Genomic DNA, 16553 nt, shown 5'->3' with positions numbered 1-16553 from the left:
TGCATGTCTGGATGTGTGTTAAAGGGTTAAAGCAAGTCCCAGTTGAAATTTGAGTTTGTATCTGCAAGTGAATGTCTTCAGATCTTTGCGTGTATCCTTATTATGACATTCAGACATGTTTCAAGAATATACCCAGACATGTAAAAGTACGAACAGGTTTGGTAACAAGAAAGTTGTTTAGGGTGCATGAAGCTAGTACCCGTAGAAAGAAAGGCGGTGAAGGGGCTGTCTGCAAGATTCGAACTCTCACACGTTAAAACGGATGGCGACAACCCAAAGTCGTGACACTCGGCTTACACCACCCGGTCTGTTTGTTTACTCACTGACACTGTTTGTTTATTGAGACTGATTGTTTACGGAGGAGACGCAGCGACTGAGAGTCCTGTACACCTGGGCCAATAAACAGTATTTTAACGAACATTGTTGTCGATCCTCCAGTCTGTCACTACTCACTTCATCCTCACACTTGGCAGTTGTACCAGTCTCTGATGTTGTTGATTAGCTTGTATGGCGCCTAAGTGGACAACAATGTGAATACTGGCGTGACTGCGCCTACATTTTTTTATTTTTATTATTATTATTATTATTATTAGTAGTAGTAGTAGTAGTAGTAGTAGTAGTAGTAGTATAATTATTATTATTGGCGTTTTAGGTTTGAATTACAAGAAATGTGTATATGAATGGCGCAAAAAGAAATAAAAGACATTTTCCCCCTCGAGCTATATTACACCTGGAATATTCTGGAATAAGCTAGACTGACCAGATGGAGATAACCAGAAGACAGCTAGGATGCTGAAGTTAAAATACAAGTACAACCGTTGTGTGCACTCTCCACAACCCCAACTCACTTTCCGTTTGTGCATTCTTCCGGTTAACGAAGTGTTGATTTTGAGCAGCGAGCACGAGCAGAGAAGCCAGTAGATAATCTCATGTTAAAATACTGACAGGAGGTGGAGCTGAGTGTGTCTGGGGAACGAGCTTTGCCTCCCTCCCATCGCATCTACCGCAGTTGTTGTGCAGTGCAACAAAATAAAACAAACTCGTGAGGTGTAAATAACATGGGAAAATATAATTTTGAAAATAATGAGGTAGGAGGTCACAGGGCAAAGGTTGTAGGGAGAGCTGAGTGAGACTAACCACTGTTACTTTAGTTTAATTGTTTGAGGAGGGAGGGGAGAGAGTGGAGGATGAAATATATCGACTTCTCCTCACGAGGTTTTTATTGTTTTGTTTTTTCTTTTCCTCATTTTGTTATCTTTTTTCTGGATTTTCTTCTTGCTGTTGATAACATGTTTAATCGTTAATGCTTAGCTCGATACTGAGGGAAAAACTGCAATATACGGTTTTTTTTCTCTCTTTTTTTTTTTTTTGAGTTCTTGATTTTTGGGAGATTTTGTAGGGGGGGGTTCGTTTCTATTCTTGGTCCTATTCATTTTTCCTTTTCTTTTTTCTTTTGCTATTTTTGCTTTTATTGCTTTGTTTTTGTTTTTCTTGTCCTTTTTTCTTTTCTTTTTTTTTTTTTTTTTTTTTTTTTTGCTACAGTAGTGTTTGATTATCTGCTTTGCTTTTATTTGCTCGATACTTGTGGGGAACAAACCTACTACATTCTTTTTTTTTTTTTTTCTGCTTGCCATTTTAAAGGGAGGGATGTAAAGGACCTAGTAACCCGCATACAGCAAACAGTCGCAACTGTAGTCGGGCTTAATTGGAATCGAACCTGAGCCAGGATGGCCTGTGATTTGCGCGGGTGTAGTCTGGCGGCCCCACCGAGTCCTCCTCCATCAATACCTCGCTCCGCGGTCAGTCAGACGAGAAAATGTAACAGTTGTCACGCTTGCGTGACGGCGACAAGCAGTCTCTGTTCTCATGCGTGTCAAGAGACCGACAAAGTCGATTACTGCTTTGCCCAAAGCTTTTTGCCACCACCCATTGTGGTGGTCTTTTGAGATAGTTTTTTTAAAAATCAAAACCCGAGCTTTGTCCCGCGTAATTTTGTTAACAGTTGGTCTAACAGTCCTGATCTTTTGATGACATAATAAAAAGTGAAGTTGAGACTGGCGGCAACTCAATAAAGTGGCAGATGAATTGTTTGGAGGGATGTGCCAGATAACTGAACTCAAAGAGGGTGGAGGAGGGGCCAGACATCCGCATGGTGTAGCATTGCAGCATCTTTTCCTTCCTTTTGGAAGTGGGTTTGTGTCCTCCTGTAAGTTTTGTCGGCGGTGTAGCATGAAAAAAAAATTTATTTTATTGTGTGAATTTTTTGTCATTTTCTCGTGATCGTAATCAATTTTAAAATTAATATCAGTTCTGCCTAAAACAGACCTAAACAGATGCATAATTATTATTCAACAGTTCCTTGCCTATCAGCTGTTCATCCTTCATTCAGATGAAAGTAGTTTAAATAATTACTTGAAGCACACGTGATCATTCTAAATTTTTTTTTTTTAAGTTGGGGGTGGGGACGGAGCGATTGTTCTTTTCTTCCTCGAGAGACGAGGGTTGACTTTCTATAGTGTAGTCCGAGTTCCGGAACTGTTTCGCTCTAAAAGACTTCCACGACGATGTCCACATTCTTGTTTGTTTGTTCTCCAGACCGGAAGCCGTGGCGACGAAGACGAAGAGGAAGTGCGCGCGCACGCAACTGCGGCACGTGCGAAATGCACGGGATGGCAGTCCGAACTAACGTTCGAGGAAATAAATGTTGACGTCAAATTAACCGCCATAATTGCTTCGGCTTGCCGCGCTCCCTAGGGGAGAGAATAAGACAAGGGAGGAGAAACGGCAACAGAAATGGTTTTTTAAAAAAACGGAGGCGTATGGCGTAGCACATTTTTTCTTTCTCTCTTCCCTCTCTCTGTCTTCCCATCTACCCGTCTTTTGCCTGTCTGTTCTGTCTGTCTCTCTCTCTCTCTTTTTTCTCCATCTCCCCCCTTCTCTCTCTCTACTTGTTCGATATCTGTTGCTGCGCATGTCAGCGCAAGGAAGAAAATCTCCCATGCTGCTTTGTTCGTCGTTCCGCGATTAGAGCCCTGTTTAAGTAGCCTCCCTTTTTTCTTCTGACTTACTTTTCTCTTTCCTCCCTTTCTTCCCGGACACAGATGACTGCATTGAGATGTGGAAGACAGCGAGATGAAGGACGGTTGTAGTGTATAGAGATTAGCACGGATCTTGCCTGTGAGCTGTCGCTCGTGTGTGTTGCTGTCTCTCGGGCTTAGCGAGGTCGGTACCCGCCATAACGTATGTCTTCCCACAAACAAACAAAATGTTTCAGGGCGAAAAAAAAAAGTGAAGGTATGTCAACATTTATTTCCAAAGGGGATGACGATGATGATGGTTTTTGTCTGATTGTTTATGATGTGATGACCGCGTCTACACACTGAGTTAACATTTCTAAACCATCAAATGCGGCCCATTAATTATAATTATTTATGCGTCAGAGAGTGATGAGTGTAAATTGTAATTATTTCTCATATCACACGTAGGCGAGAACTATAACTGTCACGTGACATGGTTAACTATTCAAGACTACTTGAAATAGAAACTGGAAAGAGAATTTTATTGTCGGTCCATTGGTCTACCCAGCAATCTACCTGGAATATCCTTGATACTCTGCCTAATGAGAGGTTTTTTGGGAAAAGACGATTGATTATTTGTTTGTTGTTGTTTTTTTTTAATTTCATTTCAAAAATCTTTGAAAGTATTGGTCAGTGACATACGGTTTTGGACGACGTCACACCGTCGGCTCTCAAAGGAGGGAAGGATGGACAGAGGGACCAAGAAAGCATCACTAACGGCCATCCGAGGCCTGCCACTTGACCGTCCAAGCCAACAGTCCACATGTGGATCCCTTACGTGGTTGACACTTCCTGTGCCAGGCGGACTCGCTGGCCACTCGACAAGGAGTCGAGCGGCGCAGGTGCAAACCCTTCTCGAGTTTCAGCGGACAGGGTTCGTCCCCCTCCGAGTCCCTCTTGAAACATATGCCTGCCCCGAGACGCTCTGTTTGTCGACTCTCGATTCTTGCCTCTCCACTCTTCCTTTTGTCTTGGCACTAAGTGTCACTTCCGGTCCTCAAATCCCTAACCGGCTGACAGTGACGTCACGAGACACTTAGCCAGCGCCGGAGACACTCGACGCACATGTCAGCCGACAGAGGTGACGTTCTTACACTCGAGGGTGGGTCTGTGTGTCGAGCCTGGTGTCCACAGGTCCCGGATGTAACCCACGCTGTGCTGCGGAGAAGCCTGCCTTAGGCAACTGGGACAGCGACACCTAGTGATCAGAGGCACACACATACAGAGAAAGAGGGAATAGGGATCTTTTCTCCCCTCTCCTTATTTGTCCTCTCTCTCTGCTTAATCAGCGAATTTACTCGAGACAACCGCTAATGACCAACACCTTGCATGGTCTTGTTGTAAGGGCTTTGAGGGTCGAGGGCCAGACTGTAACAAGATGGCTTACCAGAACTTCCGGTTTGAAAACTACTTAAGTCTCTCGTGATTCTTTTGATGTTTTAAAGTCACCAGTTATTCATGTCTGTAGAAGGGAATGTTTACTTCCAAACAGAGAAATTAGGGGGTTGCGGATGTTGACTCGGAGGTTACTGACTGATTGTAATAGTCAGTCACTTTATTTATTGTTTTTATTTATGTTTTTGTATGTGTTCCACAATCTCACAAGGTCGCGAATACTTACAATGGAAAATTCGTTGCGATGTCGTAACTGAGATTTATGTAAGTGTGAACACTAATTATTATTATAAACTGGTTTTAAGATATTGAAAAATTTCGGTTCCTGTTTCATTTTGAAGTGCGCGTGAAGACTGTCATCAGAAAAAAAATGCAGTGAACCTATTTTACATCATCAATCATCAACATCATCACATCATCATCATCATCATCATCATCATCATCCTCATCATCAACAGCATCATCTCTTCGTTGTTCCTCCCAACCATGGCGTCATCTCCTTAGTATTCTTGTCTTGCTGCTGTAAGGATGTGTATTAATGTTTCATAACCTTCTGTCGGATCATTCAAGCATTGACATCGTTGTCTGTGGTTGCAGGTGAACCGGCCGCTGACAATGAAGAAGGACGGCATCCAGACGCGGAATCGCAAGATGTCCACCAAATCCAAGAAGAAAGGCAAGGGAGGAATGGGGGCCATGGACCTGCTGAGGGACAAGCCCTTCTCCAACTTCCCAGCCCCCAACTTCAGCCCGGCCATGCCCCCATCTATGTCCCCGTACATGACGTCACAGGGACTGGGCTCCATGGGCGGTGGCTACCTCACCCATCATGCCAGCACGCACCCGGCGCACCACTCGGCGCACCACCACCATCATCACCACCACGCTGCCGCGCAGATGGGGTCGTTGGGCGGCGGCCTGGCCATGGGCGGAGGCTTCAACCAGTTCCAGTCCTCGCTGCAGTCGTCGTTCCCTTCGTCGTTTAGTAGCATTCCCAACATCTCGTCATCTGGTCTCAACCTCTCCACTTCCAACATGGTGGGCGCCATGGCGTAAGAGGAGCCCCGCACGCAGCATAGTCAAACGCTTCTGTTGACTTCATGAGCATCGGCGACAAGTCGCCCCCTCGCTCGTCACCTCTGACCCGGGGGTCACCTGTTTCGGTCTCCAAGTTCTCATTTGCTCGGGGGGAGGAGTCCAGGACCTGCATGACATCTCCCAGGGGGTAGTGGGGGCTGTGAACACAAGGGCATTGTGGATACAGACTGTGGATACAGACAATATTTCATCCACTTTGTTGACATGGTGACGTACATTGACACTGAGTGGTGATGATCTCCATCGAACCTACAGGCGGATTCGGGTTAAGGCGGATTAAGCTCCGAATTGTGGACGCCATTGAAATACCCTGACTTACTTTTGGAAAAAAATATAATGGTGGATGCCGAGTCACATATGTATCAGTTATTTTTTTTTTTTTCATGTAAGAATTAGGCAGGGGGCGATTTTTTAAAAAGAATATTTGTGTTTTCCCCATTGTGTAGGGTCGGCAGCAACTTTTCTCATCTGCATCACGAGTCTGTATTTGAGGTTCGAACCCCAGGCTGAGTCCTTCCTGTCTGCCCGCCTCTCCTCTACAGACTTTAGAACCTGGATAACCCAAGGTGGACAGGTGATGGCAGCAGACAATAACCGTTGATTTGTGCTTCGTTAGCAGATGACTAGGGGCCGGAGTGAAAAGGAACTGACAGTATTGTTATCCACTGACACTTGTGTAAAAATGCTGTTAACGTGTCACCAATGTGTCAACGACATTCACTAACATGTCATTAATTAATGATATTAATAATACGATATTGCTAAGATGGCTTGACCATAGCAGACCTGCATGGTTGACAGCAGGACTTGGACAACCACTGCTGGGGCTGGAACACACCAAGCTGAGTACAAGACAAAGTAAGATTTTGCTGTTGTTCCTTCTGCAGCTTGGTGTGTGGGCTTGTAGACCACTCGGAGAGACTTTAGGGCCCACCAGCCCCTGTAGGTTGGTGTGTGGGCTTGTAGACCAGCCCCTGCTGCTTCTCAAAAATGAATGAGCCATTGCTGACGACTATAGAGACCTTCCGGGGGCAAAACCACGAAAGAAATCTTTCACGACAAATTTCTGAGTCATTTATTCTCACTAAGGGCTGACTTTACATCTAAGATATTTGAAAAATACACCTACCCCATTCCGACACTTTAAAAGTCTGCTTCAGTGTTCTCCCCCCCCCCCCTTCTCCAAAAAAAAAAATGTCCTCTGACCTTTGTATAGCAGGTCAGAGGCTGGAGCAAGAACATTGGACGAGCTCCCACCCAGGGAGAGGCTTGGAGTAGACAAGCAGATAAGACTTGCGTGATCACCATTTTTTCTTTCTCTCTCTCTCTCTGTGCGTGCGTTCGTGTGTCTGGGGCAGCAGTAGGTCTGGCGTCGCCAGAGTTCGTCCTCGACCCTTGGGCGACGGAAACCGATCTGATTTCTCTCCCCTGGCAGTTGGAGGCGCTGACGGTACGGACCGTTGCACGTCTGTCCTGGGTACCCTGCACCCCTGCCACCCTCGCCACCCCTCCTCTCTGTCCTTGTGGTCCTCGCCGACCCCCCAGACACATTTCTTGCCGCTGTCTGCGCGTACAAGCCGTTCAACAAGTATTTTGCTCTCGTGCTGTGGTAGTACCGCTCGTCCCTCTCCCCAGTACAACTCCGACCCAAACTTAACAGTAAAACACCCATGTCTATAGAGTAAGAACTAATTTAACAGTTAAACAGCCAACACTAAATGATATCTGTAAAAATTAGTTTATGGTGTCCCATCCTGACACTCTCCAGAATCCTCCCCACCCTCCCTGTCTGTAGAAAAGAAATTGAAGCCGGGATGATGGCAATAGTAGCGGCGATGTGATCCTGACAGTTAAGGGGTTAAAGTAGTAAAGTACGCCGAGTGTTGATTATTGCCAGATCAGCTGATCTGACTGTCACGTGACAATGTAACTGGTGATATCTGACGCCCAGCCTCACTTTCACCCTAACTGTTCATTTTCACCAGCTGCCAGCCAAGGGCTGCGAGGTTTGCCACAAAGAGTCGCGAGGACAACTCTCGGGGATGGAGGGGATGATGGATGGGGGAATGTGACAGAAAAGACAGGGATTTGCAGACATTATCGTCAATAACTGTTGTTGCTTTGACTTAGACTACCGTGGCACATGAATTTTAAAAAATAATAAAAAGGTTGGAAAGGAGGGTTAGGTATAGAGGTTCTCTGACATAAAGTATCTGTTCAAAATTAAAAAATTGTTCGCCTGTCCTGGCTCATCTCTTTTGAAGACTTCAGCCACCCTGGGTGCGTCAGGCCAGAAAAAAGATCCAAGCGACGCCGTGCCCTGCGAGCAGAAGCAGTGAACCGCTGAGCCACCGTGTACTCCTGGGGGTCACCACGGGTCACCGACTGGCTTCCGTGCGTCGCCACTGTGACTCGGCGACCTGCCAGTTCTCCAGACTCCAAGTCAAAGAGGGAACTGGGGGGAAGGGGAGGAAGAAGGACATACCAAAGGATTGGAGCCAACTGGGAATTTGACGCCTGTGACGTAACGAAACTACAATCAGGATGACCGAATTTTTTATTATTATTTTTTTTTTTTTTGGTTGCTCGCGTGTGCTGACGGTTGGCAAAAATGATTTAGTCGTCGCTTGGTGGTGTCCAAGTAGTTAGGTTGGGAGCAGCAGAGGAGTACTCCCCCTTTCGTGACACTTCATCAACAGGACGTTCGCCAAATAATTTTTTTAAAGGGGAGACAAGTTATGACGTAGCAAGAACAGGGGTCAGTCATCAATGAGAATATTTTCAAGGAAAGCAATGCATGTTTAACACTGCAGAGTAAGCATTAATGTGAAGTCAGTCATAAATACTATAAAGAAGGTGAAGGGGTTAAAGTAAGGTCAGATGTTGGAAAGCTAGCGAGAGGACGGACTGATGCACGCGGCACCGGAACAAAGATTGAGTTCTGACTAACGGTTGGTCAGGGACTAACGGGTCTCTTCTCAGTACAAATCGCTGGCAATAGTCGGACGGAAGGAGGACAGGACATCTGGGAGCTTAGTGTACACAGGAAGAGAGGATCGGATCCCAGGATCAAGCATTGTTATTTCCCGTGACACCATCGACAACTTAACGGGACGAGCGAACTCTCGAGCTTTTCTGAGAACGAGAGAGAGAGATGTTACTGCACGAGATTTACTTTTTCATGATGTAATGAGACGAGGACAACAACATGTTTGTCGTCTGCCATTCCTGTATGTTTGCTCTTGAAGGTCTGGAGTCTGTTGACAGAGGGAGAGGTTGGGGTGGACTAGGGGGAGAGGGAGAAAATGAAAGCGGGAAACGACTTTGAGGATGGGAGAAACACCAGGGGGTTGCTGGGAGTCTTTGAGAATTTCTGTCATCCCAGCAAGTCAGTTTGTCCAACAGGAACTTCACAACCCTTTAAAGTCCTTTAAACTTTTACAACTGTGAGCTGGATTTTGTCCTCCTCTCAGATCCTACAACAGTTTGAACATCACAACCCATCTCTCTCTCCCTCCCTCCTTCACAACCTTCAGCCTAGCTTCCGGTCACCACGATGACCAATCAGCTTGCTTTCTGGTTATTGGCATGACCTAGGGAGGGAATTATCTTCAAATGTTCTCTCGACTTATAATCGGCTTCTTGAGAACACCAATGCTAATTTATCACGGTCGTGGTTGACAACAAAAACTTGTGTCTCCGGACCGCAGACTCCATCCCCAGTCCTCCCAGCCTGTTAACTATGTACTCAGCAAAAATAAACCACTGATATATATTTTAATGTTTAAACTGGACTGCATGGTATCATGTAAATATACAATGGGGGATATTCTATTTTTAAAATTATGCACTTTCACTGTTGTTTCTACTGCTGGTTGACGCCCGGATGCAGGGCAGGGGTAAACAAACAAACAAATACCGCAAAATCAGAAAAAAACAATAAAGCTTTCGTCGTCATGACGACAGCATATCATTACCACGTTGATTGCGGAGCAAGCGTTTGCTGCACGTGCCCGGAGTGTGGCTATTTATAGATATGACTTACCTGTACGACAATGACGTATTCGTCACTAAGGGCCACCTGTAGCCAGTTTTGCGAGTGCATTGTTTGCACTGTCTTGGACTGCCATTTGTTTTCAGTTCTTCATTTCAGTAATTTGAAAGTAAACCTCGCCCTCGCTGTGTAGACGGTCTACAATGTATGCTGCACCATTATCTCTGCCAATCCGACGTGCATAAGATGTAATATTTATGCAATTCCTTGTTACGCACTCATACCTTGGTCGACTGTTCTTTTTTCCACTTGTTATCGCATAGCTGGTGTTCATATGAGCCGCCATAGACACCAGGCTCAGGTGTGACGTACTACACGTATTTATCAAACCGCTTTTGTACATGAACCTCGTTATGAAACGTCACGCATGCTCTCTGGAACTTTCCTTTATTTTTTTAAAACTCATTTGGTTCCGTTTTTTTAATTTCTACCCGGTTCCATTCCTTTATTTTTGTCTTGCCCGACTTGGTTTGAACACGAACGACAACTTCTTGCCTATGATATTATCCCCCTTACATTCACCAACACCGTTTGTCAGCGGTAGTTCTAGTCGTTTCAAGATTTGCATTGTCTTTTTGATTTCTGTAGATATTTTTTTTTCTTTGAAGTGTGTAACTGTTGCCCTTACATATTCTTTCTTTGTTACTTATTAATAATAAGAGAAATATATCAATAAAAGATTTATCTGAGGCATCAACCCCTGAACAGCAATGCCATGCGTCTGAAATTTTACGAATAACAAAAGAATTCTAAAAAAAAATAATAATAACAATAATACATCAGTGGATTGATGAATACATTGTGTCAATAACTGATCTTCAAATGAAAAAATAATTTTCCGATTGTTATTCGATCCTTCCCTCCTTCTTTTCCTTTGCGAGAGTGCTCAGCACTCGTCAGTGTTTATCCGTGAATAGTTGATAGTTGATGAACCTCTATCCTCCCCACTCTGCCAGACTGCATTATATATTAGTTATTGCTTTGTTCAGGTTTTGTTGTGTACGGGTGTGTAACTATATCTGCAGTACACTGCACAATTACTGTTTTGGGGAATGGGTTTGCTTTGGACTGACTGCACCCGGGTTGCAGTTCTCATATTAAAGGCGGTGAATGGAATAAAACTTTGTGTACAATGAATGAAATGCACTGGAATTTAATAAAACATGAAATAGTGTGCTAGACATTAAAGTCTTGTTTTTGTTTTTAAATCACAGTGTGGCTTTGTTCTCAGTTTTTCTCCACAGTGTGACGGTTTATTCAATTTTTAAAGATAATTGCGTTCAGGAACAAAGAGAATTTATTTTACGAATAAATAGAAAAATAAAATAATAATATTGTGACACCAGCTTTTATGTCAAAAGTGAAACCCATTTTTTTTCTGTTCAAATGTGATGATAAGTCGTCTGAAACACTTGAAGAAAAATTTAAACACGGCTACCCGACTCCTTTAATAACTTTTTGAAGTTCAGAGGGTAACGGGGTTGGAGGTCGTCAATGAAGGAAAGTTTGATGATTATACAACACGGGAATCCCTTCTATCTCACACACCAACTCACCTGATAATGTTCTGTACATGATTGTTACGGTCCAAGTAGTAAACCTTTGCTGCAGTTGTCTTCAGTCGGTGTCTGGAGTAGGACACTGAGTACGAGTCACTAGGTCTCTGATGATGTATAACGGTCTTTGTGTTCTTCCTCTGTACATGTGTAATGGTATGGTTCACGAGTGTCCGTGTACATATAGTTTCAGTTCTGCTCAAAGGCTGTCATTGTAACAAAGTCAAATATTGTCAGGAATTAAAGATCACAAACTCAAGTGTTTTGTCGGGATTTTAATTCTCCAGCAGCCAAGTCTCTGTTCTTGGCTTTAAATGAATGAATGAAATAATAAATGAATGAATACGTCTTGCATCTTTTTATTTATCTATTTTTTTTTTTTTTTTATTCCCTGCTTTTTCTTTTTCATTTTTTCCATTTGTGTGTGTGATTATTCACGTGATTTTCTTCATCTGTCATAGACCGCTTCTCCTGACAAAGAAAATCTTGTGCCGAGAGTTCGAATCTCAGTTCCGAATAACTTCTTTCTGAATGTGACATCTCTTTACACCACTGATCGCCGGTGGGTTTCTCTGGATACTCTGGCTTACTCCTCCCTATACATGTATATATATGTGTGGATGATGTTGCTTACATGCCAAGCAGGCCGCTGTGTGACATTTGTGTGTCCGTGTGTACAGCACTTGGAGACCGGCTGGTGCTGGGGACAGGCGCTGTATTCATGAGCTGTTCAATATTAAGGTCACGTGATTCAGACAATAAACTAGTGCAATACTGAGAATATTGAGACACTGAATAACAGACATAAAAAGTTTCATAATAATAATAATGTCAATGTATATACCCCAACATCGAACGCTAGCTCAAAGTGCTTCACAAAATAATAATTAATTATTATTATTATTATTATTATTATTATTATTATTATTATTATTATTATTATTATTCAAAAGAAAGAATTATTTTCCCCAGCAGGAAGAGATCCGTGTTTTCAAAAAAAAAAAAAAGACTTAAAGCAACGTAGAAAGAACTTATTTGTCAACAGTAGAAAATGGATAAGAAGATTCTAATCTCACCCGTTCTCTTTCTTTCTCTCTCTCACACACACACACACGTGTGAATGCATTACAAGGAATTCCTATTGAAAGTCTCGTGCTGGTGCATACTAAGCAGGTAGCAGGGGAGAAGTAGCGGTACCCGTGTTGTGTGGAGATCAATACCCAGGGAACTCAGGTAATGTTTGTCCATCGTTTTGTTTTATTTCTTTTTCTCTGTATGATGAACTTTCTTGCTTGCTATCGAAGTTTCCATACAAAATATTTACACGCTCATGAGTATACAGCACCTGTACCAGGGGAAAAAAAATATCGAGCAACCATTTCACTGAAGATGGAGATATGTGCGCACTCAAAATGATGATGATGATGATGATGATGATGACGATGATGATGTGTATGCGAGAGAAGAAAGAGAGCGTGTAGGTGTGTAAATTATATAACACATTAACCCTGTGAAGACATGAACACCTCACTATATCAAAACAACAGAGGCTGCAAGTGAGCACAGCTCTCCGCGTGACTGACGCTCACTGCCCACTTCCAGTAAACAAACAAACAAAAACAAAATAAACAAACACATTTGCACAGTGTACAAGTTTCTTTTTGAAAGCTTTTTTCCTCTGAAGTTGGTTGTATATTCTGTTGAGTCATTGATTAAGATCGTGTGTGCATGGCACATGGCAAGCATTCACCAAGCAACGAACGCCGCCATGACAGTCGAGGTCAGAGGACGCCTGGGGTCGCCATGACTAGACCCTCTCCAGTTACCCTTCGTGATGGCAAGAAGCGGCGAGAAATGAGAGATGATAAACTCATGAAGATATAAAAGGTTAATAGAGAAGGCCATGCAGGGTGTGGGGTAGGGGGTGAGGTACGGAGTGGGAGGAAAGGAGGCGGACAGGTGAGACACGTGATAGGCTTGAGTCAAAGAGTGTGTCGCGTTGTCTGCCCTTGCCTCACGCCTTCACAATACTCACGAGCAGCGCGTGAGGCCCTAGCTCTGGTCTCTTGCCAAGTCACGAGTCTCAAGAGCTGAGGTCAGGGTGACAAAAGACCGAGTGTGGGTGACGAGAGACGATAGATAGTCTATTCACTCTATTGTCTACGCCATGGCTCCAGACGAGCGGGTGGAGGCTTGCTACCCACAGACCTACTCTCGCCGGGTGTCGTGTCCCATAAGACTAACACTGCATACGTCACCAACAGACAGTACATGGAGTAGACTGTAATGTCACTGAATGTCCCTAGGGATCAGTAAAATTTGAGAAAGAATGATGATGGATGAATGATGGATGATGATGACGATGATGTGAATGGGATATCTGTATAAAAACACTAGTTCATGTCAGCATCTGACCCCAGCCAGGTAGAACCAGTCACGAGGCTTTGCACGTGACAACGCACACGCCCCAGTCCTCGAGAGTTACAACTCAGTCCATCGGCGTTTCATTCGCAGTATCTGTTTTTTATTTCTCTTTTCTTCTCTTTTTTATTTCAGCAAACTTTCAAGATGCGCCGAGGAGTTACAGCAGAAGTGGGTGGGAAACTCTTTGCTGGAAAGAGGCACTAAGCCCTGGTAGTCTGACTCACCCTTGTTACAAAGGGTAAACACCCAGGTGCAGACAGCGCCACCTAAACTTCAGGTCCGACAACTCGCTTTTATGGCTGCCTCCTTTGCTTTGCTTCCAGGAGTTAGTACTTTTTCGTCAAGTACTTGACATTCTATTAGGTACCCGAGGTTGTAACATCGCCAGACCTGTAACAGTAGTTCCTCCGTTAGTTCGGTGAGCGAGTTTGCTCCCTTATATGAGCTCTCTGATATTTTTCTCATGGCGAACATACATTCAAGAGGAAAATGACCGTTCCTTATCCAACAGTCAATAACAATATCAGTAACAACTTATACAGCATCATACCCCAGGATACCCAGGGAAAGTTAATAAATTAATAGAATGGCAGGGTTGCTGTTCTTGGACCAATATGTTGATTGGTCACAGTTTACTCTACAGTTACTTACCAAAAGCACAATAGATCAAACACTCGGAGGCCAGCTCTCAAGATGACACTGGCAGTCATCTGCAAAGCTCCCTACACCTTGATGTCGAGGGCATCGGTGACGGCCAGACCTCGGCCATCAGTTGAAGGAGGAGCTGACACTAGTGTAGGATGTCATCCACGGTTTGCTGTGCATTCCTACAAGAGCAGACTGAGGAGGACATCAGAGCCTCACTAGTATAAATATTGAAAGGACTGAGGCCAGCGGGGGATTTTTTGAGGATGTTTTTACTGTTTTTCTGTTTGTCTCGGTGTTGTGGTGCTCCGTCCTGTCGAGGTTTGATTTGTGAAGTCCACAACAGACTTGTTAGAAGAGAGTAGTCACTTGACAACCTGTTGAGGTTAGTCTGAGTCAGCTTTTGCTTCTGAGTAGACAAACTTTCTTAAGAAGTTTCATGAGTTTTATATTTGACTTATTGTTCTCTCGAAATAAATCGCGGAACATAAATTATTAATTGGGGAGTATTTCATTAGTAAATTGTAAAGTGAATGATTATTACATTTAAAAGACTGTATTTTTTGTTTATTTTGTAATTTCCGTTTTATTTGTGTTCTTCGTATGTTGGTGTGTCAAATCATTCTGGATTTCGAGATAGGCAGCGACTGTTGTTTTCATGTTAGAGCTCAGAACATAACGACGGAGGCTTCAACGACGAATTTCACAATGCGACAGAGACGATAAACAACACTCCCTTTACCTATTGAATAGTTTTTGACATTAAATATTTTTAATTCAGGTTATTGTTTGTGTCCAAAGCCACTGTAGAGTGTGCAGGTGCAGTGCCTGAGGGCTGTTCAGCCTTTGTTAAAATTCCGCAGGTATTGTGATAACAGAAACTAAAATAATTTCAGAATGTATACAATATCTGCTTTATCTTACAAAATGTTTTGGTAAACGAAACTTGGTGATTTAGACTTTCTAATTTTTTTTTTAGACTTTCTAATTTTTTTTAACCAGTTGGTTGTTCACACATGATTGCCATCATTTGGTGCGCTGTGTGTCAGATGTGTTCCTTAACAATTACATAAAAATACAGTAAAGTTGTTACTTCTTTGTGTCGTTTGGTGAAATCAAAATTTCATATATGGTCATCTGATGCTGTTGGTACTGAACAATCTTACACAACACTTTCAACTGCAATAACCTTTTTTTCTGATTGATTGAAGGTGCTCGACTTTGTCATTCTAGAAAGTAACTAGACAATGCGAGAAGAAAACAGGTTTTGTGCTTGTTGACATTGTTAACTATACTTGTACTTATTGTCATTTTAGTTATTCTTGAGCTGAAACAGTTTTCAAAAGTGAAAAACTGACGTACTCTCGAAATCCACTCTGAAAGCTTCTCACCTTCTCAAATATTTCAAATGAAAAACTTTAAAGGGATTATTTTATCACCTACAAACCATAGAAGCGACAGTCTGGCCGCCATTTCGTACCCGTCATCATCTGTACGGAACAGTACACAACAGTTGCCAGCGCGATTTGAACTTCTTTGCGGAGCTCACAACCATCATTCCTCGCAACCACGAGGCCCGTAAAGCCAGAAGAGCGGCGTGTGAACAATGTCCATGAGAAGAGATGAAGCAGCAAGACCTGCAATCACCGCGAGAACAACAAGCCCTCGGCTGTTCCTCGTTAACATGTTTGTTTATTTATTTGTTTGTTTGTTTGTTTGTTTGTTTGTTTGTTTGTTTGTTTGTTTGTTTGTTTGTTTGTTTGACCCATGGTCCACTGTGACAGGTGTGTCTTCTCCAAGATGCTCCCCGCGGCAAGAACACGCAGCTGGACCTGAACTCTAGGAGATGTCGTGAGGGTCGGATGGTGCGAGGCAGCCTGGCTCATCAACCAGATGACACAGCTGTCACGTGGTCTGCTATCCAGTCTGCTTCCTCACCAACTGAAATCTATTTTCACTGTGAGCGGGGTTTTATTTGTATTTCCAACACTAAAGACACCCCGGCAGCCTTATTTTCATTTCTGTGTATAAAAGACATTTATTGTCAGGAAAAACGAATGCCCATGCAACTTGCCGCGTGCATCTCTGTACTTTTATGAATTATTTTCCAGTTTTAAAATCTCTCGCATGTCTGCACAAAGATATCTGTATATTTCCGCACCTTCTGTGTAGAAATCGCTGCATACAGATATGGCTTGTGTTATGGAACAAGTTGAAAGGTGTCCCGCAGGTGTAGCTTCTATCAGCCTGTTCCGTTTATTACAAAAAAAGCTGTTGTGTCCTAGGATATTTTTGTTCGGTTGA

At 43.3% G+C, this 16553-nt stretch overlaps 1 protein-coding gene across 3 annotated transcripts in view; it reads left to right on the top strand.

Annotated features, from left to right (window-relative positions):
- The window catches only part of LOC112571435 (transcription factor GATA-3-like), a 77626-nt gene extending 66187 nt beyond the window's left edge, over window positions 1-11439 (top strand). For all 3 annotated transcript variants that reach the window (XM_025250408.1, XM_025250407.1, XM_025250409.1), the window contains one exon: window positions 5070-11439. In XM_025250408.1, coding sequence (XP_025106193.1) covers window positions 5070-5528 — 459 coding nt within the window. In that variant the 3' untranslated portion in view covers window positions 5529-11439. The remainder of the gene's footprint in view (window positions 1-5069) is intronic.
- The last annotated feature ends 5114 nt before the right edge of the window (window positions 11440-16553 follow it).

This window comes from Pomacea canaliculata, linkage group LG9 (genome assembly GCF_003073045.1).
Source record: "Pomacea canaliculata isolate SZHN2017 linkage group LG9, ASM307304v1, whole genome shotgun sequence".
Lineage (NCBI taxonomy): Eukaryota > Metazoa > Mollusca > Gastropoda > Architaenioglossa > Ampullariidae > Pomacea > Pomacea canaliculata.
Note: the sequence above shows the minus strand (reverse complement) of the source record. Positions and strands in the feature narration are given on the sequence as shown.